General features: G+C 40.2%; 2 protein-coding genes across 6 annotated transcripts in view; both read left to right on the top strand.

Annotated features, from left to right (window-relative positions):
• The window catches only part of tln1 (talin 1), a 107046-nt gene extending 83765 nt beyond the window's left edge, over nucleotides 1-23281 (top strand). Inside the window, exons 45-57 of the mRNA XM_042394404.1 lie at nucleotides 816-982; nucleotides 2515-2698; nucleotides 2930-3055; nucleotides 3594-3710; nucleotides 3928-4113; nucleotides 4671-4778; nucleotides 11438-11543; nucleotides 13203-13327; nucleotides 13658-13783; nucleotides 14429-14491; nucleotides 14576-14758; nucleotides 21453-21578; nucleotides 21675-23281. Coding sequence (XP_042250338.1) covers nucleotides 816-982; nucleotides 2515-2698; nucleotides 2930-3055; nucleotides 3594-3710; nucleotides 3928-4113; nucleotides 4671-4778; nucleotides 11438-11543; nucleotides 13203-13327; nucleotides 13658-13783; nucleotides 14429-14491; nucleotides 14576-14758; nucleotides 21453-21578; nucleotides 21675-21809 — 1752 coding nt within the window. The 3' untranslated portion in view covers nucleotides 21810-23281. The remainder of the gene's footprint in view (nucleotides 1-815; nucleotides 983-2514; nucleotides 2699-2929; nucleotides 3056-3593; nucleotides 3711-3927; nucleotides 4114-4670; nucleotides 4779-11437; nucleotides 11544-13202; nucleotides 13328-13657; nucleotides 13784-14428; nucleotides 14492-14575; nucleotides 14759-21452; nucleotides 21579-21674) is intronic.
• Nucleotides 23282-24674: 1393 nt separating this feature from the next.
• The window catches only part of tpm2 (tropomyosin 2 (beta)), a 41420-nt gene continuing 40573 nt past the window's right edge, over nucleotides 24675-25521 (top strand). For 2 of the 5 annotated variants that reach the window (XR_006092492.1, XM_042394395.1), the window contains exon 1: nucleotides 24680-24942. Coding sequence is in view for 4 of the 5 variants with exons in the window: in XM_042394395.1 (XP_042250329.1) it covers nucleotides 24829-24942 (114 nt within the window). In the remaining variant the exon portion in view is untranslated. Of the gene's footprint in view, nucleotides 24943-25521 lie in introns of all 5 variants that reach the window. The other 3 variants (XM_042394399.1, XM_042394400.1, XM_042394396.1) reach the window with 3 other exon arrangements.

Genomic DNA, 25521 nt, shown 5'->3' with positions numbered 1-25521 from the left:
ATTTTAGGCTACAGAAGGTCATTAAAGCAAAAGTAAAAAAATGTGTTTTTGAAATACCATCGCATAGTTACCATATAAACACTCATTAACACTTAACATTTAAAAAGTTCATTTTTAAGTTACAACCTTATCAATAGATGGCAGTATTGTTACATTTTGTAAAATTTAATAAAATCAGAAATTAATATCTTTTGAATATACTAGTGCACAGCTATCAAAGTTATACTATTCTATATGAGTTGTTATGAAGAACAACATGATATGATTTACATAATGATTAGACATTTAATTTACACAAATTCAGATTTGGCTCAGATTTGCAGAAAGACTCAATGAATGTCCTCCAGGAATGTGAGATAGAGTTTATGACTCTGGTCTGGGGAGATAAGGAGAGGGGTTTTCTGTCCATGTTTATGTGGAGTTGTTCTTTAGTTATTGGTCAGAAATGGCCTTTCAGGAGGCCTGTTCAATCTCCATTGGATCAAAGTGTTTAACTTTGGTCACTGTCAGACCCGCACTTAGCAAAGAGATCAGTTCGGGGATCCAGGGGTAAGGCTCTCAGCCATGTCTCTGTAGAATTCACTACCTCCTCAATTTGAAATCAAAGAAAGGTTGTTCATGAATTTAAAAAAAAAGCCATGGTGTCCTACACCTGGATATTATTTAATATATAAACATTATATTAGTGCAACTGTCAGAATATTTATCACATTAGAAGTTTTGAAATTCCTATCAAACATATAGAATTGGCTCATCCATGGGGGTTTTGTTCTTGTTTCATTCACGGTGGTCATGAGAGATTGGTCTTCTTGCAGGTCTCCCATGTGTTGGCGTCCCTGCAGGCAGGTAACCGTGGCACCCAGGCCTGCATCACAGCAGCCAGTGCTGTGTCTGGAATCATTGCAGACCTCGACACCACCATCATGTTTGCCACTGCTGGTACTCTGAACAGAGAGAACGCAGAGACCTTCGCTGACCACAGGTACTCTTCACTGCAGAGACCCTCTATAAAAGATGTTATTTCTGTAGAGGAAAGTGTCACTGATTTCTGAAGGGAAGCTAGATCATTACAAGAATGATGTCACAGCCAAAGCCAAGAAAAGTAGAATTGGGGTAGGCAGTCATTAATTTAATTACATGATTTCTTGCAATTAATCACCATTAGTTGCCATTTAAAATATTTGTTTAATTTTAAAAAACAATATCATCACAAAAGAAGTACATCAACTCCATTTTCATTCTTTTCATTTCTGTTTTATATGACAAAAACACAAAGTACAATATACCACCACAAGAGCAATACCAGGGCAGAGTGGTTGACAAATATATCCAACACTATATCACAACAATGGTACAAAACGAGAAGAGACAAAATATTGATATTGTTTTGTTTTTTTTTGGCTTCTTATCATTGAATATATTGTAAATAAATATGGTCAGGCATGTTATATTTTTGTTGAAGTTGTTCAAAGGTCATGAACAAGTCCCTAGTCAATAGTAGAGCATTGATTAGCTACCAAATATTAAGTTAATTGGCAACTATTTTAAAAATCAATTAATCATTTTGATTCATTTTCTTAGAAAAAAGGTCCTAATTCTCTGGTTCCAGCTTCTCAGATGTGAATGTTTTCTGTTTTTTTATTTCTCTGCGACAGTAAACTGAATATCTTTGGATTGTGGACAAAACAAGACATTTGAGGATGTCGTTTTGGTTCTTTGGGAAACAGTGATTGACATTTTTCACCATTTTCAGACATTTTATAGACCAAACGACTAATCAATTAATCGAGAAAATAATCAATGAATCAATGAAAATAATCATGTATGATGCCCAATAGATGACCCTTGCTGTTACATTTATATCTTAGTAACTAGTACTTTTATATCTTAATACTTTTGATTGAAGATTATACTCCTGCAATTTCTCAATCATTTCATACATATTGTAAAACAGTGGGATTTCTAATATTGGTTCCAGTAATGTGTTAAAGAACCTCTGCATCGACCTACTAGATCAAGTCTGAGGAACAGAAAGTCATTCATCTCCTTTATTTTCCTTCTCATGAATTTTCACTATTCTCTTTACTTTAATTGTGAAGCCTTAAGGTAAATTAAAACAATATTTTATAAGGAAAAGGAACTCAAATAGTTTTGGAGTAAATAGTGACTCAAAAGCAATAAAGACAACTTACAAAAATAATACATTCAATATAGAGTCAATTAGTAACTGTACTACCAAGTGTTTTTTGGCAGAGTTTGTAACTTGATTTTTAACAGCAGTGAAAAGCACTGATCACAACATGAGCATTAGAACCGGTTCATGCTGCTAGTTGTCATTAAGATTGCATTAGTTCAGTTTTTTCTTACAGCTTTAACTTATTTCAGCTATTAAAGGCTGTTGGATAGCAAAATGCCATCTGTTATGATACAGTAGTATCAGGTTCAATAATGCAGTGTTTCGCATTAATGAACCTCCTCAATGATAGTTAGTGACTGTAATCTTCCTGTTTGCAGAGAATGCATCCTGAAGACAGCCAAGGCTCTGGTGGAGGACACCAAGCTGCTGGTGTCTGGTGCTGGAGCCAGCCAGGAGAAACTGGCCCAGGCTGCCCAGTCCTCTGTGTCCACCATCACCAAACTGGCCGATGTGGTCAAATTGGGAGCTGCCAGCCTCGGTTCTGAAGACCCAGAGACCCAGGTATGGACAGCAGAACTTCCTGTCACAAAACATGTTATGTTTGTCAGTTTTGTTTGTCTTTTCTGGAGAATTCTGTAGACCGTCTCATCTGCAGGGAAGCACAGACCTCTAACTTCATAAACACATCCAGACCCCAAACTAGGAAACATATTTTAGGTGCCTATAGGAGCAATCATTTCATATGTGAAGCATCAAGCTACACTGCAAAGCTCCATGTTCTGCACTCTACAGGTGGTCCTGATCAATGCAGTGAAAGATGTGGCCAAAGCTCTGGCCAACCTCATCAGCACCACCAAAGCAGCTGCAGGCAAACCTCATGATGACCCCAGCATGCTGCAGCTTAAGAACTCTGCAAAGGTAAATACAAAAAGTACTACTTTTATTTATCTGTGAGGATCCATAGAGTACTCTGCTCCTCTACAGCAACACCCTGCTTCACACTGAAGGTGTCGGTATGAATGCAAGAAGAGAGCTTGAGAGAGAAAGCTTGCTCTTGGCGTGTGAAATCGTTGTGAATGTTGCATTAATAGATTACATTAATTGTTACATTAATACATTAATTGTTACATTAATACATTAATAGATCCACAAAGATAGCTTTTATTGTATCTTATATTGTAGGTTGTATAATGTTGTATACACAGCATGTGAACATGTTAAACATGAAGATATGAAAAACAGACATTTCAACAACAGTACTATTTCAGTGGTATGTCATCTGTTGAACTGTAGACACAGAAGGTATATTCCAAAACCATTTCTATGCTGTGAGAGGTACTGTATATTGAATATAGGATTCAGATCTTTGTGGTCTTTGTGACATGTATTATAATGAGCAGTTATTTCTTGCCATCAGTATAATCTATTGTCATATAATCTGACCTGGCTGCTGTAGGTGATGGTGACCAATGTAACATCGCTCCTGAAGACAGTGAAGGCAGTGGAGGATGAAGCCACAAAGGGAACCAGAGCGTTGGAAGCAACTATTGAACATATCAGACAGGAGTTGGCTGTTAGTAATGACACTCTTTAAATGGAAATATTGTGTTGTCAGTATCTTTGTCAATATTTGGAATGTTGTTCACTACTCCAACCAGTAGGAGAAGCTATAGCCGATTACCAAATGAAACCACAGCTCTCTCAGCATGTGGGATTCATTTAGAACACTGGTCCTGTGTCTGATACTGTATCAAATATTTCACTAACAGTCCCCGGGTTTTACCACACAGGTGTTCAGCAGTTCTGACCCACCAGCAAAGACAACCACACCCGAGGAGTTCATTCGCATGACTAAAGGAATCACTATGGCAACAGCGAAGGCAGTGGCTGCTGGAAACTCTTGTCGTCAGGAAGACATCATTGCCACGGCCAACCTCAGCAGAAGGGCCATTGCTGACATGCTGCACTCCTGCAAGGTAAACAGGAGATTCATATAGGGAATCATTTAGTGATAGAGACAAAGTCATCAGTTGTCTTGACTAAATGAAGGATAAGTGAAATTTTACCAAAATCTGTCACAGTCTGAGAACAAATATAAATCAATATCAACAAATATTATTACAAAAGCAACTAATCCCATGAGATTTTGAGTACTTTTTAAAATATTGTTACATTTTGTTAAGATAATGCAGAGATACTAATGATTACATTTCATCCATCTCTAACTAGGCGACTTATGTTCCTCTGGAAAAATAGAGCAACTTTTCCCAATTAATCATAAGAATTAATAATATTTATATGATTATAATATATTTGGATGATGCAATTGACCAGCATAATTTTACATTGTTAGTGCAAAGCTCCCTTGGAATAAGATGTTTTTATAAGTTTAGTAATATCTTATGGAAGACTAAATCATTTTTTCTGTTTTGTCATTACAGGCATTGCAAGTATTTCAACATGCAAAATGGCCTACTGCTTATACCGTCAGTGTTATGTTCAGATGTTGATTTCTGTTTGTTGGATCTTTCAGCAAGCTGCATACCACCCAGAGGTCAGCAAGGACGTCCAGATGAGAGCTCTGCGTTATGGTAACGAATGTGCTACTGGATATCTTGGACTGCTGGAGCATGTGCTGGTGGTAAGACACCAATACTCACACACCTGAATACATACTAACACATACAGTACTTCAGTAGTTTACAGTGCTACCCATTGTGTGTGACTGGGTGAACAGTAGTTGAAATGCAAGAAATCTGTAGCCATATGACAACCACTAACACAGTGTGGACCCAGCCACAGTGACTAACTGAATAAACACCTCATGCAGAAACTCAACCTGAATGAACAGGACATCAGAGTAAAAAGACATCACTGATGATGTTCAGCGCTACAAATCTCTCTTCACTTACTTTGAGCAGTGTTGTGATAGTGTTCTCAAAGTAGAGTCATACAAGTACCTTTTAAAACCACAAACAAAAGGAGAATGTAGAAACACCTGTATGTTAAGTGTGGTAAACTCTGTTCTATTAGGCCACAAGTTTTTCTAACCATTTTTTTTTAGCAACACCCCACTCTACACTCTTATACTTACACACATTAACACCAAGGACCTGTTCTGTACCACAGACTGTATGTGTTGGCTAGTGCTGAAGAGTTTCACTGGAGCAGCATGGGGGTGTCTCGCTGAGTGGCACCACAGTGGTGCTAATAACTCTACATCTATGAGATTAGATTTGTTTCATAATACTAATTAAACAACATCTCTTCAAAAAAGAAAATGAAATTGAAAGTGAATAAAAAATAAATTGAATTTCGAGCGCAGACGTCATCCCCTCCGTGCGTTACCATGGTAAAGTAAACAAAAGCAGCTGCTACTGTGGAAATTTTACACTACTGAAATAAAATACTGAATATATATTGAAACAAAAACTGATACATTACAAAACTTATTCTATTGAAATGTATGTAACTTGTGAATAAATGTGATTTGATTAATTTACAAGATGTACAGTGTTATTCCTAAAAACATTAATATTATGCAGATTATTTACAGATTATTATGTAGTATTATAGGTTGATTATTTAAAGATTATTATTATGTAATATTAATATTATGTTGTCCTTGATAATTATGAATTTGCATGAAATTAACGGCAGGTATCATGCACCCTGTTGTTGTCACCTTTGTCAACCTTACTCCTCTGAGGTAAAACGAGCAAAAATGCCAGACCTTCAAATCCTCACTGCTTTTAGTCTGACATACTTCTTTATAGTCTACCAACTCCTTTGTAAGCTCCATTATTTGTTTTTGGCGCTCCAGCAAGGTACAGTGACTGATGGGTAATCTTGCTTGTCAACTTCTGGCGAATTGATGAACTATTGTTCAGTTCTTCCCTAAACAGTTCATAGTTCTTTTTGAACTGAGCGTTTTTTGCTCCCTACAGTTTGAAATCTTACTTAACATGGCTGAATATCCTGTGTAGTCCACTTTGCAGGGCACCACGAGGCAATCGGAATGCACCTATTTAGACGTTGAATGACCGTTGTTTGAACATCCCTTCAAGACATTCCATAATGATTCAAAAATAGTTACAAAATGAAAGTTGTGCTGATGGCCAGCACAATATGTTATTGGGATAAACAAACATAATAATTACATTTTGATATTATGCCCATTGGTGTATGTTCAGCTAGTGCTGGTGGTCAAACTTGTCCAAGCTACACCCAATGCTAGCTGTTAGCAAAACAGCTAGCTCTGCCATCCTGAGTCCAGTCCTGTGTCATTAGCTTATGCTGTCCTGGCGAAGCGAAAGAAGCCGAGGAATCAGCAGCGCTGAGATTCATGTTCTCGGATGAATACTAACAACCTCCGTCTTTACAACTCCAGCCAACATTAATGTCAACAAGACCCAAATTAGTCCCTCAGCAACACTGGCTAAATAGTACGTTAGTTTTAGCTTTTTTGCAGACCATGAAGGCCAAAACAGTCAAACACTTTATTAACATTATTGCATTCCATTCCATGAATTGTTGTGCAACATATATATTTGGCTGTTTATAATTACTAATAATAAACCAAGGAAAGTTAAGAAGAGACTTACATTTACATAAGGGCCCTGTGACACCGGCCCTCTTGAGAGCTTTGTGTCAGAACTGAAACTGAAAAATTCAGCAGTTACCTTTGAGGTAATTCTTTATTTCAAATTATTTTTTATTCGTTTTCAATTGAATTGTCTTTGTTTGGGAAAGTTCGTTCGATTATTATGAAAAAAATCTAATCCTATATACTTCCCAGTATAAATTAGATTTAAAACAAGTCACCACTTTTTGAGAGGTCCATTTTCTCCAAAGCATCTTCAAATGTGCAATCTTGCTAAATCCTTTCATTATCCAATGTTGTGGCTATCATTTCCTTCATAGTAACAAAATAACATAGTTTGGGCCCAGAGAAGTTGCAATCTCACAGCATGATGGCTGCATGCTTGCAAACCTCTCCCCCATGTGTCTGATATCAGCTGTCATGTGTTTGATGACCTCTTTTCTTTCTTTTTCCCAATGCTCTGTCAATGTTCCTTTAAACTTGTGGCTCACTGATGTCGGTGCAAGCCGGTGAGTACACCACATGACTGACCCGCACAAGTGTGGAGCTGCATTGGTTGAATGCTTCAGTGCATATGTAATAGCACAACAATCCTGCAGAATACCATCAGCAGCAGGTTAGCAGAACAAAGCCAGAGTAGACCTGGGAGCAGCAGAACACAAACTTCTTTGAGGTTTAAGGTGTAAAGAACAAAATGTGCATGGACTGCAATACGGATAAAAGCAATAAATATATAAAAGTAACACAACTCAAGTATCCAAATGTAACAACATAAAAGTATTGATTCAGTGAGCAGGAAAATAACTTAGAATATTCATTTTTATTTGTGCCTTTTAGTGTTGAAGGATTTCTTGAGATTGGTTTAAGCACACACTCACACACCATGGCCCCTGTAGTCCAAGGCTGGAGCTGGTCTTGGCTAGGACTGGATAAAAAAAAAAAAAAAGATTTTCTGATTAATTTTTATTTAACTCATCCAATAATGATTCTTAAAATCCAGAGACTGATTTTTGATTTTTGCTTTTTCTCTGCTCTTTCATATGCTAAATATTATGTGAATGTGGATGATTCTTGTTTTAAGTGGTTGAGTTAGAGCTGCATGATATTTTAAGTATTTAACTTTAGGAAATCAAGTTACTACAACAGGCACAAAAAGCTTACTTTATGTTAAAAAGTCATGTAGATGATAGCTGGCTATATTAGCCTCCTTCAGTCACAATAGGCCCATAAACTGTGACGTAAACTGCAGTTTACAGGACTGTTGTGAGTCAGGATGATTAGCTGACTCTGGCTATCTCATAGCAGATCTAGTGATCACATATGCAAGAGGGATGAACTGAAAAAAGGCTTTGCACACCGATCTGAGCTCTCTGTTTGTGTTTATTAACAAGACATTATCTCGGGTTACGAGATGTGAAACCATGGAACCCATCTGGAATCCAACAGTGTGTGGATTCTACTGTACTCAGCTTGTCTTTAACTGCTGGGTAGCTAACACTAGCTAGCAGCTGTCTGATATCAGATATCAGGCTGATGTCTTGCCAACACAAATGCAAATACAAACAGTGCAGATGAATTAGTAAGCAGACTTTCAGTTTCTGCTGTCTGTGCTCAAAGTGATCATTAAAGTAGATGCGCTTGAATGAGGTGCAAAATGTGTTAGTGAGATTTATTTGAACACACACTCGGACTCCATGGCCCCTGTAGCCCAAGGCTGGAGCAGGTCTTTGCAATGCAACCCTGTCTCCTAGAAATTACATTTATATACAACTAAAATATTTTTCCTAAAAATGTTGCATTGACAACAGTTTTTCAAATTAATGAAGAGGTACATTTATACATTTATGTCCTGCTACACTGAGGTTGGGGTCCTATTGCAGGATGTTGACAGAGGAGACAGAGATTGCATCCTTAGTCCGATGTGTGGTTAAATGTAGGCAAAAAAAGAACTTTGGTTAAGGCTGGCGAAAGATCTTGGTTTTGCTTAAATGTCAATGAACACATTGTGTGTGTGTGTGTGTGGTTTTTTTTTCTGTGTTAAACCAAGACCGTGATCTGTCCCTAACCTTAACCAAATGCTGACAGTGCCTACAACCCCCCCAAAAAAGAATTAATTACTACCATTGGATATGATACTGCAAGATCAGATCATTTGTTAGAAAAAACAAGAAATATTGTGTCACTGAACATTTTAGTGATACATTAATTGACAACATATTTGTAACTTGCCAAATACATAACAACATGAACTCTTTCTGTTTCAGTTTAGTAGTATATAAATGCAATTTCTAAGAGACGGGGTTGTGGCAGTGAGCACAAGTGGAGTGCGTCTTACCCTGCCCAAGCGTACAAACAAATGCATACTAAACCAACTGTTGAAGCCCTGTTGAGTGATGGCATTGTCTTCCTGGTTGCCCAGAGACAGTGAGCCTCTGGTCCCGAGTTGCATCAGTTGCTTGGACCCAAGCGGGTAGCTCCAGCTCTGAAAAGTGAAGCCCAGGTGAAGTGCCTTAAATCTGCATTCTCTCTAATGGCCAGCACGGGGTAATTCCACTGGCTCCAAAAAGTCAATTTTTATAGAAGTCTATGAGAAAATGGCTTCTGACTTGATTTATTACCTCAGTATACACTTTCCTAATGAGTTTATGGTCTAAATCGCTAGTTCCAAGTCTTCAATACAGCTTGATGTTCATTTAGTAAGTTTCAGCCCCATTTAGAGTAAAATGGACGATAAAGCAGGGTATGCTTAAGGGCGTGTCTACATTGTGTCGCTACCACAACGGTGTGTGAGGTAGTGCAGTTGGACCCTGGAGAACTCCTCCCCAGCTCCATACTCTCGTCCAAATATGGTCACTTCTCTTCACTTCTGGCTCCAAAAAAACAAGATGGTGACAGTCAAAATGCCAAATTTGAGGCTTAAAAACAGGAGTCCACAAACCAATGGGTGATGTCACGGTGGCTACGTCCTTTATTTTTATACAGTCTATGCTTGGACCCTGGTATACTTGCTTGCAAGTCTAGTTTAACCTAAAATCACTTGTCACGCCTTGAATACACACAGGTGATTTCCAAACAACTCATTTGACTTGTGTGAGCAACTGATCGCTGCACTGACTTAGGTGTGTCATAGTTAAGCAGGTGAACAGTCGTTTCATTTGGTTTTATATTTGTGCATAATTTTAATCACTTGGCATTGATTTGTTTTTGCTTTGATAATGATGTATATTTTCTGTTAATGAATGTCTAAAACGTTATTCCATCCATTGTGATAAAGTGTAAAAAAACAAACATGAAAAAGTCCAATGGAGGTGAATACAGTACTTTTTATAGATGTGATCTGAGCCTGTGTTCCTGCCCTCTGATGGTTGGAACAGCACAACATCCAGCCTGCTTGTCCACAGTCTCTCCGGCCATTGACCTCTGTAGGAAATACAGTGCTAACACTGACCTGCTGATCATGCTGCTCAGTGACATGGTTTTGTTTTTGTTTTTCATCAAATGAACACATTGCACAGGGAGCCTTCTGACCTGTAAACCTCATAAAGTCACAGATTAAATCACAAGGCCATAGTGTGCTCTCAGAACATGTGCTGTCTCAGTTTGTTATCAGTTTGTTGGTGTACCGTATGTGGTTTATGTGTAAGTGGATGCGTTAGTGTTTGCATGTTGCGTTACTTTGGCCCACTGCATGCGTTCCTGTGCAGTTAGGTCCTTGCCTCTATCTTCTCATGACAACACATCTGAATAAACTTAAGCTGGGTATGGGCTGAGCCCTGTTAATGCCTTGCACCTGTCACACACCACTCCAACCTGAATACTACATGTCCACCTAGGACACTCTGAGGTCATTGACTGAAACCAAAACGCACATCTGAGCTCCAAATCAAAATAGTCTGGCATTATTTTCATTGAATTATGAGATGGGCCTAACATGGCATACTTTTAACAAGTATTCAAGGTATCATTTCCTCCATCTATTACATGTTTGATGTGAGAGTTCCTGATGACAAAGTTGCATCATGGTAAATGGACTGTACTTGTGTAGCGCCTTTCTAGTCTTCCGACCACTCAAAGCGCTTTTACACTACGAATCACGTTCACACACATTCATACGCTGAATGGGTACAGAGGCTACCATGCAAGTTCCCAACCCACCCATCAGAGGAAATCTAATCATTTACACACATTCCTTAATCAATTAGGGGTTAAGTATCTTGCCCAGGGACACATCGACATGCAGACTGGAGGAGCCAGGAATTGAACCGCCGATCTTCTGATTAGTGGACAACCCGCTCTACCTCCTGAGCCAAAATCGCCCCCGAGCATCAGTGTTTAAAACTAAAGAAATCTGATTAAGTGTAAATCTGTGCTCAGATTGTTGTGTCCAAAATCATCTAATTCTCCATAATGAATATGAGTGTATGACTATACATTCTAAAGTTTACCATTTCTACACCAGGATGAAATCCAGGTGTCAGGTATATAAAACTCTGTGTAGGTTCATGACTAAAGTTCTGTGTCTGCACAAAGACAGAAGTATGTAAACACATTCTTTTCATCAGATTTATGCATACTCACACTTCTGTTCTATAAATCTCTATTATTGTGGAACTAGGCGCACTTGAATGAACCTGATTTACACATCAAGCATCATTTAGTTTTAAATTAAAAGTTGTGACTTTTTTCTTCTCCCACAGATCATCCAGAAGCCCTCTCATGATATGAAGCAGCAGTTGGCCAGCTACTCTAAGCGGGTGGCAGGCTCTGTGACTGAGCTCATCCAAGCTGCTGAGGCCATGAAAGGTATCTTAACCTTTGACTTCTTCAACAACAAAATGACATCAGAAGAAAAATTGAGGTGTCTCTTCATGTCCATATTGATTTGTGGAAATGGGTCTGGATGCAGCTGGATAGCTGGAGGGATAACACTAACCCTAACCAGACATTTTTTGATAAGTGAACTTTTATCATGGTAATAAGACAATTCCAAATATAGTACTGATGTACAATATCAAATAAGAATTGCAATCAATAATTTCTAAGCCACTAGGTATACAACTTTAAATTCGGACTCAGTGTCCCCAGTGGAAGTATCTCAAAAGGCAGACAGCGATACACACTGCCTTTCAATAGCCCATGGGATAATATTTAGAACACTTCATGCAAATGAGCCCTGACAGTAATTTGAAGAAGGATTAGTAAATACCCCCTCAGAGATCTACAGTTTCACACACCTCTGTCCTGGAATCCCGCTCTTAAGAGTCAAGTACAAATTACGTTGAACTCAAGACAATTTCATGAAGGGTGGAGGGTTAGCCATCCTCAGAGCTTTATATCACAGATCAATGTCCCTGGGCTCCAGTTTAAGAGACATTAGCTGCAACTGAATTCTGCTGCCTACATGGCTTTAGCTGCACAACTTCATCTAGGAGAACTGGATTTTATCAGCTCCGAATCCAGCATCAAATTCACTTATCGAATCTGAATCCCTTTAAATGCCCTATCCAATCTATTAAGGTTCGCCGTTCAACTTCAGTCATAAAAAACTAAGAATCAAAAGTTCTGTTGAATCTTTGAGTTTTGTTCTGGGAGGGCAGAAACACTGCAGTTGTGAATCACAGCCTTAAAATTCAATTTAATAATGACATTCTGTAGCTCTAACCTGAAAATGAGTTGAACAACAGAAGATATGAAATTCTGCTGAAATATATCTGACTTTTCACATCTTATTTTTTACTGTATTAGGTTGATCAAATATTAATATGATATGAATCAAAGTTTAACTATGAGACTCCAACTCCTAAAACTGACACAAACAGTGAAGTCATTTCTTCATCACTTTGAACTACAAAAGGGAAGACAGTTGTTGAGTGGTGCTTCTACAGTATCTCTAGCAAACAATCTTTGGCTGAGTTTAGACACTGATTTGCAAAGAGCACATAAATGAGACAACATCCAAGTTATGTATTCAGCTTTTTGGCAAGTTACCCATGGATGCATTCCATATCTATAAGTAAAAATACACCACATACTATGCATTACTTACAGCCTCTCAGGTAGAAGACTTTGCTGTTTGATGATAAGAGAGTAAGGAGAATCAAGATTTGATAAGATGTTCGTTAGCCTCAGAGCTTAGTGAATCTTGGTATTTTATTAACCTGGAACTGGACCCCATACCCATTAATTTGTCATGTCTTCACTCACCAGTACACTCTAATAATTTCAACATTTATAATAGTAATAATATAGCAAAAGTCACACAAAAAACAGCTTTACACAAAGAGGAAGAATACATTTAAAAAACAACAATTATACAGACATAAATGAACAAGAAGGCACATAAGATCAGATAAAACTTAAACATAACGTAATTTATTTCGAATTTAAAATATATATGGATGATTGATAATAAGAGCCATGTTATCATTACCATTATACCATATTGTTGCATGTGTGTTACAGGCACAGAGTGGGTGGACCCCGAGGATCCCACAGTCATCGCAGAGAACGAGCTGCTGGGAGCAGCAGCAGCTATTGAAGCAGCTGCCAAGAAACTGGAGCAGCTGAGACCAAGGACCAAGCCCAAGGTTAGAGGGCTTTTTACAGAGCAGCAGTATTCACACTGAGCCTGTTAACCTCACCACAGGGTCACATACAGTGTGTGTGCTGCATGTCCGCTGGGCTATCAGCTCCTCACACCATTACTGAAGGCTGTCCCAGAGACCTTAGCCTGTTAGCATTTTAGTATTCCTCAATTTCAAAGTTATTCTTGACACCAGCTTGTCCTATGCTGCAGACTATCCCTATTAACCTTTTTAAGGATGAAGCCTTTTTGTCTGAATAAATCCTCCACAGATCATCACAGCCCTGTAACATAGTGTGTTTATTGACTGTTGGTTTCCCTCTCGTGTAAACAGGAGGCAGATGAGAGCTTGAACTTTGAGGAGCAGATTCTGGAGGCAGCCAAGTCCATCGCAGCTGCCACCAGTGCTCTGGTCAAAGCTGCTTCAGCAGCACAGAGGGAGCTGGTGGCTCAAGGGAAGGTACGTCTGAACCCAACTAAAGGAATGAACATTCTATGACATCTACTCACAGTGACCATTCTGAGTACTGCAGGTAACATTTATTCACCGGGAAACTGAAAACAGTGAGTTCCTCTGCTGCACACCATAATATGCCCCAAAGAAAACCCAAAACATGCTTACATATCACAAACTTTTCAGTTTTTGGAGAGCACCTTTCTTTTCACTAAACAAAAACAAACATAGTTAAGATATGCCAGAACAACATGAAGAAATTCTATTTAGGCTATCCAGACATTGACATTGTTGAAACACAATTTTTGCCGAGTGTGAAGTTTAGGACGTATGTACAGGCCGACAGCAGTAATGAGTTTTTGTTCATGTATGACCCCAAGCTGACAGAGACAATACATTTTTCAGGGCCTTTAAGGGAATGTGGACAACTATAAATCAATAACTTCCTCGTGAGAAAAAGTCTTAAGATACAATTTTTTTGGATTAATGCTGGGCATTCTCTTGTCTTCTTATAGCTGTTAGTATATTACAAGTATGTTACCAAACAAGTATGCTGTATTAGGAACTATATGATGAACTTAAACAACAAACTAGTTGATCATTTACCAAAAGTAATGTAATGATTCTGAGTCAGTTTCCCTGTGTTTTCAGGTGGGAGCAATACCAGCCAATGCAGTGGATGATGGACAGTGGTCTCAAGGGTTGATTTCAGCTGTAAGTCTCTTTCCTCAAGGTTTATTTAAGAATTAGAGAAGTTATTAGTAAAACATCTCACTATCGATGCCTTTCACTCCTCAGGCTCGAATGGTTGCCGCAGCAACCAACAACTTGTGTGAAGCAGCCAACTCTGCGGTTCAGGGACACGCCAGCGAGGAGAAGCTCATCTCATCAGCCAAGCAAGTGGCTGCGTCCACCGCTCAGCTGTTGGTGGCCTGCAAGGTCAAGGCTGACCAGGACTCCCAGACCATGAAGAGGCTCCAGGTCAGCACAAACTGTCTCACACTGTACATGTTTACTATGCTGTTACTGTGGCACTTCAGGGCATCATATTTCATTTTTTCATATTCATTTTATTTCACCTGAGAAAGAGCTTTGCACCCACTGCCCAATCAGGAGGTAGCAATTGCACTGTAACCTCCCACTATAAAACCCCAGCGATAGCGCTGCTAGTTTCCCTTTTTCACTCAGCCACCTTGAAAATGGATGTTCTGCAAACTTCATTTCACCATCTGGTATCGCAGAAGAATCAAGATGGCTGCTAGCAAGTCCTGCGCTTTGTGTGCCTCGCCTATGCTGCCAGTACCTGCTCGACAACCTGTCTGGCATGTTTGCCTTGGCCGCCAAAAGGATGGCAACCCCACTGTACTCCAGGGCTCCAAGCGAGGATTTCACCACAGGCCTCCTTGCCTGGCTGCGTGGGAGGCCTCACTCATGCATTGTCTGTCCCAAGATGGCGCCCATTCTCAACTATGCACAGCGTGAGTGGGACGCTCCGCTGTCTGCTAAGCCTCCGGCAATGGCCAACTATTGTATTCCACTGTCAAGTGCTGGGAGTGGGACATGGGAGTGCCACCCATTGAGGACCCAGTCAGGGTCTGCCTGCTCCCCTCCGCCTCCCTCTGGCCTGGCTGTCAACCGTTGCTCCCGTCAGAGAATAACAAAGTAACAGCCAGCTTTTTTGACTGCTGTTACGCCAATGCTGTCCAGGCGGTGGCACTGGCTAACAACAGGGCTTTCTTGGCAGGATCTCTTGACTGGTAGGTGTCGCTCAGGTGGGACACAGGCACCTCTGGCTGGGTCTGTCCACCCTGAGAGAATAGGAGCAGTGCCTGCTGATGAAAGCACCACTCTCCACCAGGTCCCTGTTAAAAAGCAATGATCCTAGCACTGCACATTCTGACACACAGGTTGTCTCAGACAATTGCACTGATAGCCATGAGAGGTGCCCTACCTGGGCTGGAGGGGATGTTCCCCTTTCCTACTCCAGTGAGGCAAATAAGGGGAGGGCAGTGCGTCACTTCTGCTCTTCTTCAGCCTCCACATCATGGGCAGATCTCCCACACGCCGCATTAGTGGTTAATAGGCTATTCATGTCTCATTGACTAGCTAATTGTCGCCATTCCTTGCTGCACATTGCCGGAGCAGCGCCTGCACAAGCGAGCAGCGCTGCTCATATGGTATTTACTGCAAATAACTCTGTCCTGTCCCATGGTGGCGAGTTGGCATTGTTATGGAACTACAGAACTCTGTGGAAGGGCTATGCACTGCAGCTCTGCCGCCTCTCTCTACATCCCCAACAAGAGGGCAACCTTGGAGAAGGAGATAGCTGTACTCTCTCTGAAAAGGAGCTGTATTGACGGTTCCCCATTCAGAGGTATGGAGGGGCTTCTTCTCAGTCATGAGACCAATACTGGACCTGCGCATCCTGAATGGCAACTTTGTATAAAGACCATTCTGCATGCTAATGGTCAGACATCTGGCCAGGTAACTGGATGACATCCATAGATCTGAAGGACACCTACTTCCACATCCCCATACTGCTGCACCACAGGAAGTACCTGCACTATGCAGTGGAAGGATGGATGTACCAGTATTGCCGTCTCCTGTTCAGACACTCTCTGGCCCTGCACACGTTCTCCAAGTGTGTGGAGACTCCACTGGCACCACTCTGGGAGAGGGGCGTGAGAATTGTGACCTACATAGACAACTGGCTGATTCTTGCCGCGTCTAGGCAGTAGGCAGAAGCCCACACAGCTCTGGTCATCCAGTATATCATGCAGCTGGGCTTCACCATCAACCCCAACAAAAGTGCCCTGCAGCCGAGCCAGCAGATGCCCTACCTTGGTCTGCACATAGACTCCCATGCCATGACTGCACAACTGTCAGAGGAGCGTGTGGAGGCGCTATCGCAGCTGACCGGACGTGTGAGGTCCGCAGCCTCAGTGCCAGCAGGGTGCGTCATATTGCTCTTTGGGATGATGTCAGCAGCTCACCCAGTGGTGCGCCTGTGGCTGCTGCATATGAGAAACCTCCAACGCTGGTTGGAGGTTTCAGCCGCACCAGAGCCGGGACAAACAGCGCAAGCAAGACCCTCAGGCAGGTAGTGCTCAACCACTGGACTGCTGCTGATTCTTGGTTGTGGCTGGGTTCAGACTAGTGTTGGTTTGGGCCCAGCTCGGAGTAGATCTCATCCCTTACAGCCTTCGCCTGTGGAGATAACTAATAGTGAAGCCCATTAGAGGGCGGTGTATGTACAAAATAGAAATAGTAGTTACCTGGATTTAACTCCAGTTCTATGAGTACGTGCAGAGCCCTCTAACCACAAGCAGAGCTGGCCCTAGTTGTTTCTTGCTGAGTTTCAAAGGGAGTTGAGCAGCACTAGCTCTGGGGTTTTATAGTGGGAGGGTGCTGCACTACTATATCCTGATTGGGTGGTGAGTTTCTCAGGTGCCGAGGCAGAGCCTCGTACGGTAAACCAATAGCGAACCCTGTTAGAGGGCTCCACATACTAGTTAACTGGAGTTACATCCAGTTAACTAGTATTTCTCTGCCAAATAAAGGCCAGAGCGGCAAGTGTGTTAACAAATAATTGGACAATTGGTAGTGGAGCCTGTAACTGGACCCTATATATCAGAAATAATGACGAACAGGTAGAAACAGGACAAAGAAAGGTGTTGTGTACTGTAACTATAGGGACATGTGCATTTCACTAACTTTTTAATGAGGAACTGCCGAAATACATGGAGCAGGACACAAACACAACACACCTAGTCCCAAACAAATGCACTATTTCCTTCTGTTTGAGTAACATTTGCTAAAATCTACAGTGACCAGCTGTTTTAGGAAATTACTGAACCTTTTTAAAATAAACCTATGTACTTCTGAGCTGTTTTTAAAGATTTCTGTCTTCATAAATGGACTGAGAGCTACAGACCAGTTAGGGAAATCAGAAAGTTTTGAGAGATGGAGTAACACCTCATTGGTTTTGGTCATGAACTTGAACTTGAGCCAACTTCTTCAGACTGTTGAGCCAGGTTTAGGTCCAAAGTTAGCTCCCTAACCCTCTAATCCTTCCCTATCAGACTGACACATGAGATGTGTGATCCTCATCTGTTGAAACGATTCAAACCTACAGTACCTGACCTGCTGAGGGAACAATGACATTAGTCATTCTGCAACAGTTGGGCTTGTTGGAGAGCACACAGAATGGTATAGTCTATTCATAGACTGGAGTTTGTGTGTTTAGGGTTATAGGTGAGCATGATCTGTACAGCTGCTACATCAGTATTAGTATACTCTATATTTAGCCCAGGTTTTATATTATGCTGCATATCAGTCTCCAGAGGTTTAGTATTGTACTCCATAAAGTTGGGGGACTTGCAAGAGACAGATTAAAAGAAAGAATGGTCAAACTGGAAGAAAAAGGGGCCAAGATACCCTGACTTTTAGTCCCTAGTATGATTCAAAATCCAAGATCCTACATTTCCCATAATGCAATCAATAGAATCTTTTCTTAGACCTTCTCTGTCTGGAAAATGCCTATGTATTTCAAATCACACCTCCAGTTTGTAACACAGGCTTTCTGTTATAAATATTTCATCCCAAACTGATAACCCTAATGACATCATCAGGGTTATTTTCTCAGACTTGACAAAACTCCTTCAAAGCTACCGAAGACATTATACAACAGTTTTCACAGGCTGAGTATTACTCCTCATGATGAGTAAACTGACCTTTATGTGTAATGTATTAGTGGGGTGCCCCTTTAAAAATGTTTTTTTTAATAAACACAACTGAATGCACTGACTCACTGCTGGAAATAATGTAGCACAGAAGGCTTGTTGTGACCTTTATGTGTAACTGATGCGGTGAGTCCCAAGACATAACAGAAACTACAAGTATCTCCTGTCACCTCATCCACCCAAAAATACTATCTTTAAGGCTGTGTGTATGCTAGCTGTGAGCACATCAGCCCACCAAGGCCATCTCATATTCTCCGATCCAATCAGCAGTGGCTTATCTCCTCCTCTTCTGGGCCTGCAGCTGCCACCACAGTAATTCTCATACATTTATGTCTACAGGAGCTCTGGAAACAATCCACCAGTCCAAGCTATGGCACCCAGAACTAGAAACATTAGCCCTGATCTATGATTACACCAGCAGCATTTGCTCTCTTCACTCTTTGCTGTGGTGCTTTTTAAGGCTGTAATAATGCAGAGTGCTAAGTAATGTACAGTCTTTCTGTTGAATGTGTGAATATCTGAGGAAAGGCGGCTGTTTGGACTGTTCCAGATGGCAGCAGGTGGTTAAGGGACAGAACTGTCTTAAACACTGGGTTACCAGTTTATTTGGTACCACAATATAATACAACAGCCAACTTGGGAGTGTTTATATGTTATTCCCAAGATTTCAAGATGATTCTCCTCAATCTCAGCTTTGTAGTCACACCAGATAAATGGAAATTATATTATATTATATGTTATTCCCAGGATTTCAAGATGATTCTCCTCAGTCCTAGCCTTGTAGTCACACCAGATAAATGGAAATTAAAGGAATAGTTTGACGTGGAAAACATGTATTTGTATTAGTTTTAATATTAATATTAGAGTAAGTTAGCTAGCTTCCAGGGTTTCTGGTGTGTTGAAGCAATATATCCACTGATTGGTTGAAACTTGTGTTCTTTTCACCATCTGTTGATAGATGTTCCATTTTTTTGATTCAAGAGTCAAATTTATACCCACAAAAATTCCCACAATTCAACAGAAAAAGTGGTGTTCATAGCATGTACTGCTAACAATGCCACAATGTAATGCTTGGTCTTCAATAGATATGTAAATGCCTATCATGTGACACTACAGGAAACAAGTCAATGATGATTCCTAGTTCACTGCTCACTACAGACAAAACTACTGTCTATTTACTATGTAGGTGAGTGAGTGAACAGAGCCTCTGTGTCAGAGGTGCTGAGGTCGAAGTTAGTGGTGTTGGTATACTGGTCTACATAATGTAAAATAAATTCTGTCTACCTCATGTACATATAGCATATTAAGAGTGCAGAATATTTAAGATTCAGTTCAACCTAATAAAAAATAAAATATTTTCTCTCTCTAGTTTTGGTTCCAGGTTTTGAGATATCTCTCTGAGACTTCTGCCTACACCACAGTATAATTGATATGAAGGGAATTTTGTTTGTGGTGCTCACAACATTGCAGCAGTATCCCTCTTACTCTGGATGATCCACAGAACACACTGAGCGAGTGTAGAGACCATTCTAGGGAATAGGGACAGTGAGGTCTGGATTTTCCAAAGGGACATTGTTTCTGGAAAGACATGTTGATGTTGAATTTTTAAATGTCATTTTTCAGAGGTGCACCACAAACACCACAAACAAAATTCCGCTGACCAACACTGTTTTGGGGTCTAAGCAGAACTCTTGGTGACAGATATCTCACACGCTTTGTGCATAAGTGCTGCACAGCTGGTCCAAAACTGGCCAGCTATGTCATGTGATAGACGTGTACCTCAGCTAGAAAACAGAGCCATGTAAAAGGTCACATGACCACATATGACATATATGATATGTATAACATAGGTGGGATAACACGTCAAAATGTTTTAAGACACCGGATTTTGACCTGTTAAGAACCGATAACTTGGTGTGTAAAGAGACAGTCGTTGGGTCGCAGTTATGCTCTACTGAAATGTTATGTGTTACCTCACTGGTGTAGACAGCTGTGTTGATTGAAACTGCCGAATGACTAAAAACAGGGCTGAAAAGAGTCCAGTGTAGACAGTCAGAGGGAAAGATGGAGAGACCTGATCTGTCAGAGCTGTGAGGAAGTAGGGGTGTCAGGTCCATTGATTTGAAAGGATATTTTGAGTGAATGAAAGAGCGTTGAGGTCTAAAAATACAAACTAAATCAACTGTTAAAAAATCATCAGCCCTCAAGTGGTAGCTCCTGGGACAAACACTTTAACAGTCCAGTTTAGTGTGTGGCCTCAGTGTACAGCTGTTCAAAGGAACGTCACAGTGTTATGTTGTATGTCAGGGCCAGACTAACAGTAACATTCCAGCCAAAGATAAACCAGAAGATGATTCACTAATGTCTGTGTCGTCTTCTGCCAGCTCAGTGTCTGATTTCATCCCACAGAACCACAAAAGGAGAAAACCCCTCTTTGTTAGAGCTGAACTGCCCAATGAGATAAATGTTTGGCTTTGAGTGTAGTTCAGCAGACTGCTCCTCATTGCCTTTTACAGCAATTCTCAGGCACTGAGCAGGAAAAAACCTGTTATGGTTTTCTCTCTCTGAGCACGGGTGGTAGTTCTCATTCCCTTTCCAGGAGTTGCTGTTCACAAGCAGCACAGTTGATGTGTTTGCTGTTCAACGTCTGCATGAGTCTGTCTCCACTTTCCCTCAAAGACTTAATCATGGTCCATGGTTAGAGATGTTAGAGATCTACTTTATAATTCACTTCATACTCCCTTTATTTTTTAGTTTGACAAAAAGATCTTAAATCAAGGTCAGTACACTTGCGTTTTCTGGAACTTTCAACTATGAAAAGCTCCAGAAAATATTAGTAAGTGGACCTTTACCATTTTACTGTTTCCAATCTCAAGAATGGACTGTCACTCAACTTATTTTTTAAAATCATGACTCATTGTGTGTTTCTGCAGGCTGCTGGAAATGCTGTGAAGAGAGCCTCTGATAACCTGGTGAAAGCAGCACAGAAAGCAGCGTTTGATGCTCAGGATGACCAGGCTGTGGTGGTCAAGAGTAAGATGGTCGGAGGTATCGCTCAGGTGAGTCATGCCAAATGCCAGGTGCCAAAAGCAGGAGGCTTGGGACTTTGAAGCTGGTGTTTCCTCAGTGTGCTGACAGACTGTGTTGTGTTGCAGATCATCGCTGCTCAGGAAGAGATGCTGCGGAAAGAAAGGGAGCTGGATGAGGCCAGGAAGAAGCTGGCCATGATCAGACAGCAGCAGTACAAATTCCTTCCCTCAGAGCTGCGGGAGGACGGCCAAGAGCAGTGAGAGTGTGGTAATGCAGCAGTGATCCATGGAATGTTCAGGACCTTCCCCCAGCTTCATGTTGAGAGGAAGCGTCGTGCATTAGGCAGATTGACTCCAATTCCACAGTGATGTATCAGGATGGTTATTATTAATCTGTTTCTGTATTTAATTTTCAAAGTCAAACCACAATAATGCCAATGATTATTAATTTTGATAATACAGAAATCTATATGCCTTAAGATCTTATTAAGGTATCTGTGCTTTTGATTATATATGATCGTATACTTTCCAATATATCTGGCTCTTTTTTTAGTTCTTTTTTTTTTTTTATCTTTGTTGTGTACGTCCGCTGTGGCTGTCCTGCCAATAAATTCTGCTCGCCTTCACTGTTAGAACTTTACAGTTGGAACTTAGAGCTCTGAGGGCAAGCACAATTTCTGCTTTATGCAAAATTTCTATGCAAATGTTTTTTTTGTGTGTGAATACATTTAGAGACAAAGAGACTCGATGTGTAAGTGATAGTTCATTGTGATCATCTGTGGTCACATGACAATGATGATATTCAGTATGTTATTTATCATACTGTTTGAATCTGAAATAAGGACAATGAAATAAACTATTGCAATTTTTTAAGTTTAGAATTGCAATAATTAACTTTACAATGGAACAAATTAGAGTGGAAAAATGTTATTTTTTTAAAGATTGAGCTATGAAATGTATTAAAAATGTATCTTCCATTCAGTTGCTATTTTAGTATACGTATTTTGTTTTTGTATTTGGATTTAAGCAATGACAGTATTTAGCCCTGGATTAGATCAGAGGACTTGTTTGCTTAATGATCATGAAGCCAAATATTGAACTTCAAGATATTTGAAATCTTATTGACTGTATTTGAGTGCTTAGTGTTTATTGACTCACTCCAGTGACATTTTATCTGTGCCAAAATTAGTGTCCGACACAGTGCTAATTACTTTCTAGAGAATTCCTGTCACAGTACAATTGTATGATGCCAGTCTGAGGTATACATGATGTCTTGGCTACATAATGCGTTCTTGTTAGATATTACTTGCATAGAGTTCAGCTTATTTCTCATTACCAAGGAACTAATGTCAGTTCACTATTTGTTCCAGTATATCGGTGCTTATAAAGTGCCTTCATAATGAATTTGTCAAGTATGATTAACTGATACCAATCATTTACCCTCTAAGTGCACTTAATTCATTACTCGTTTCATTAACTTATCAGAACATCATTTAAATCCACCATTAAAACACAAGTGTCTTGATTTTCTCTTGCATATTATTTTCAAGAATGAACATGGCACAGCTAGAACAGTACACCTGATATAAAAAGACTGTAATCCTTCAAAGCCCTTTTTCTTTTGTTCACATTTTGATTCAACATGGTATAAATGTAATGCTGGTGTGCAGCAGTACCACCTGATGGGCACTGTAACAGAGATTTATATTCAATAAAGCCAGTTTTCTTTGAAACTGTTGACATCCATTTCTCTTCTCACCCTGCACACAGGAGAAAGACTCCTTTAGAGGTTCCTGATTACAGGACAAAAGTTTATATTGAACTATATTTTATACATAAGTGTTCATAGGCAAAGTATTTTGCTTATATAATCATAAATTGGACCGGACAGGACCTCAAGATGAAGTAATAAATTACGACTCACCTTGATATTGTGCTTTAGTAGAGCTTATTTCATGTTCTGAAACAAGTCACAATTCAACAAATGACCACAAACCACCAGCACACAGTGACCCTGGAGGTTAGCATGGGTGGTAATCAAATCTTGCATTGAGGTTATGTTGCTGACCACACCTTTACTGTTCCCTCTGTAATATACACATCACACTACTTCCTGCAGTGCCTCTGAATGTCGCCAGTGAGTGTGCATGTAAATCATTTGCGTATGAATGTAATCCATTAGTGACACTGTTGCAACCTGAGGTGGACAGGGTTACACAATGGGTTCATGTCATTTGTTCTCTCTTGTGTGCACTCCTGGCCCATCCTTCTTACCCATCTAGCCTGCTGTGATTGACAGGAGGGCCACGCCCCCTCACCCACACATCTCAAAATATGAAAAAAAGCATGACTAATGGGTAAGAAAAGGAAAATCCTGTTTTAATTTGCTGGTCATTTACCATTTTCTGATTACATAGAGGTTACTGTACACTATAAACGTTCTTATCTCTACTGATTAAACGCAACCTGTCTTGATCGTTTTCCATTTTCGGTTTAAACTCTTCAAATTTGTGTTTTCATTTTAATTTTACATCTTCAAATTAATATTTCATTATATGCTGTTATTTTGATATAACGTTTCTTCGTTTTAACATTTATTACGTTTTATTATTGACATTTGAGAAATGTAACTAAGTACATACAGCTCTCTTTACTATTTATACATTAGAGCCACATTTCATGCTACCTCTACTCTATTACAGTTTAGAGGGACGTATTGTACTTTTTATTCCATTCACCTACTCCTACTTGTAAAAAGTAGATTAGCATTGCTACTTTTACTTCAGTAAAGAGTCTGAATACTTCCTCTAACAATGCTCAATGCTTTACTTTCAAAGAGGAAAGTGTAAATGAACTTTTGAACTTCATAGTTGTCTCAGTTTTCTCTTCGGGTGAATTTACTTTCCAGAGATATCTTGGACGTGATTTGAGGTTTGTCCTGTTGTTACCTCTCCAGGTGGATAGTGATACACATGCAAACGTGATGAAATCAACGAAAACTCTGTCATCGTGGACAGACCTGATTTATTCACTCAGAACACCGACGTCACGCACACAGACTGGACAACTCGCTGTCTAAATATGGACAACGTCCCCATGTGGATCCACAGTGAAAAAAAAAAAATCAGGGGCTCGTGCAGCTGGTATTCCATCCCCGAACTCTCCCCGAGTCGCTCAGACAAGCTGCACGCGCGCTCCTGTCTCAGACCGGTGTCTCTGTCTCTGTCCAGATAACCGAGCACACTTCTCCTTCTACTGAGAACTCACAACCTTAGGAACCATGGAGGCCATCAAGAAGAAAATGCAGATGCTGAAGCTGGATAAGGAGAACGCGATAGACCGAGCAGAGCAGGCTGAGGGCGACAAGAAAGGAGCAGAGGACAAATGCAAACAGGTGGGAGAGATGGAGTTTCTCTATACCTCTCTAGAGCCGAACTAAAGCAGCTCAGTCACTTCTCACCTGAAATGAAAGAAGCACTGATTATTAGTTATTTGGGAATTTCTTCTGGTTCTAAATCTGGCAAAATCAAATGCACAACATATCTTTATTGATGGAGCATCTTTCAAAACAGTGTTTCATAGTAATATGAATAATGCAACACAGATATCAAAAGTGAAGTCAGACGAAGAATATAGAGAAGCAAGAGAAGAAAAACCTTGAGCAAGTATAACATTTGTCAAACAAAGACTGAAAAAAAACACCAGTTTACTTTTCTCAGGCAGTGTGTTTGAAGGCATGATAGATTTAATCAGTCTGGTCCTTGAAACCATCAGGAGGGCCCCATGAGCTGAGGCTCACAGGGGCTTAACATCTGAGAAAAATCAGCCTTAGAGCAGGATTTTGAAAAAAGAAAGACCACTTTCTTCTTCTTACAAATGAAATGTTAAATTCATAACCAATAAAACACAGTCTTTCTCAGTCAGGAGCTTTGCCGCTCCTGCCTTACTTGGTCTGGTATGACCAGTGGCTAAA

The sequence above is a fragment of the Thunnus maccoyii genome, chromosome 19 (genome assembly GCF_910596095.1).
Source record: "Thunnus maccoyii chromosome 19, fThuMac1.1, whole genome shotgun sequence".
In the NCBI taxonomy this organism is placed as follows: Eukaryota; Metazoa; Chordata; class Actinopteri; order Scombriformes; family Scombridae; genus Thunnus; species Thunnus maccoyii.
The sequence above is the reverse complement of the archived record's forward strand: the minus strand, read 5'-3'. Positions and strand labels throughout refer to the sequence as shown.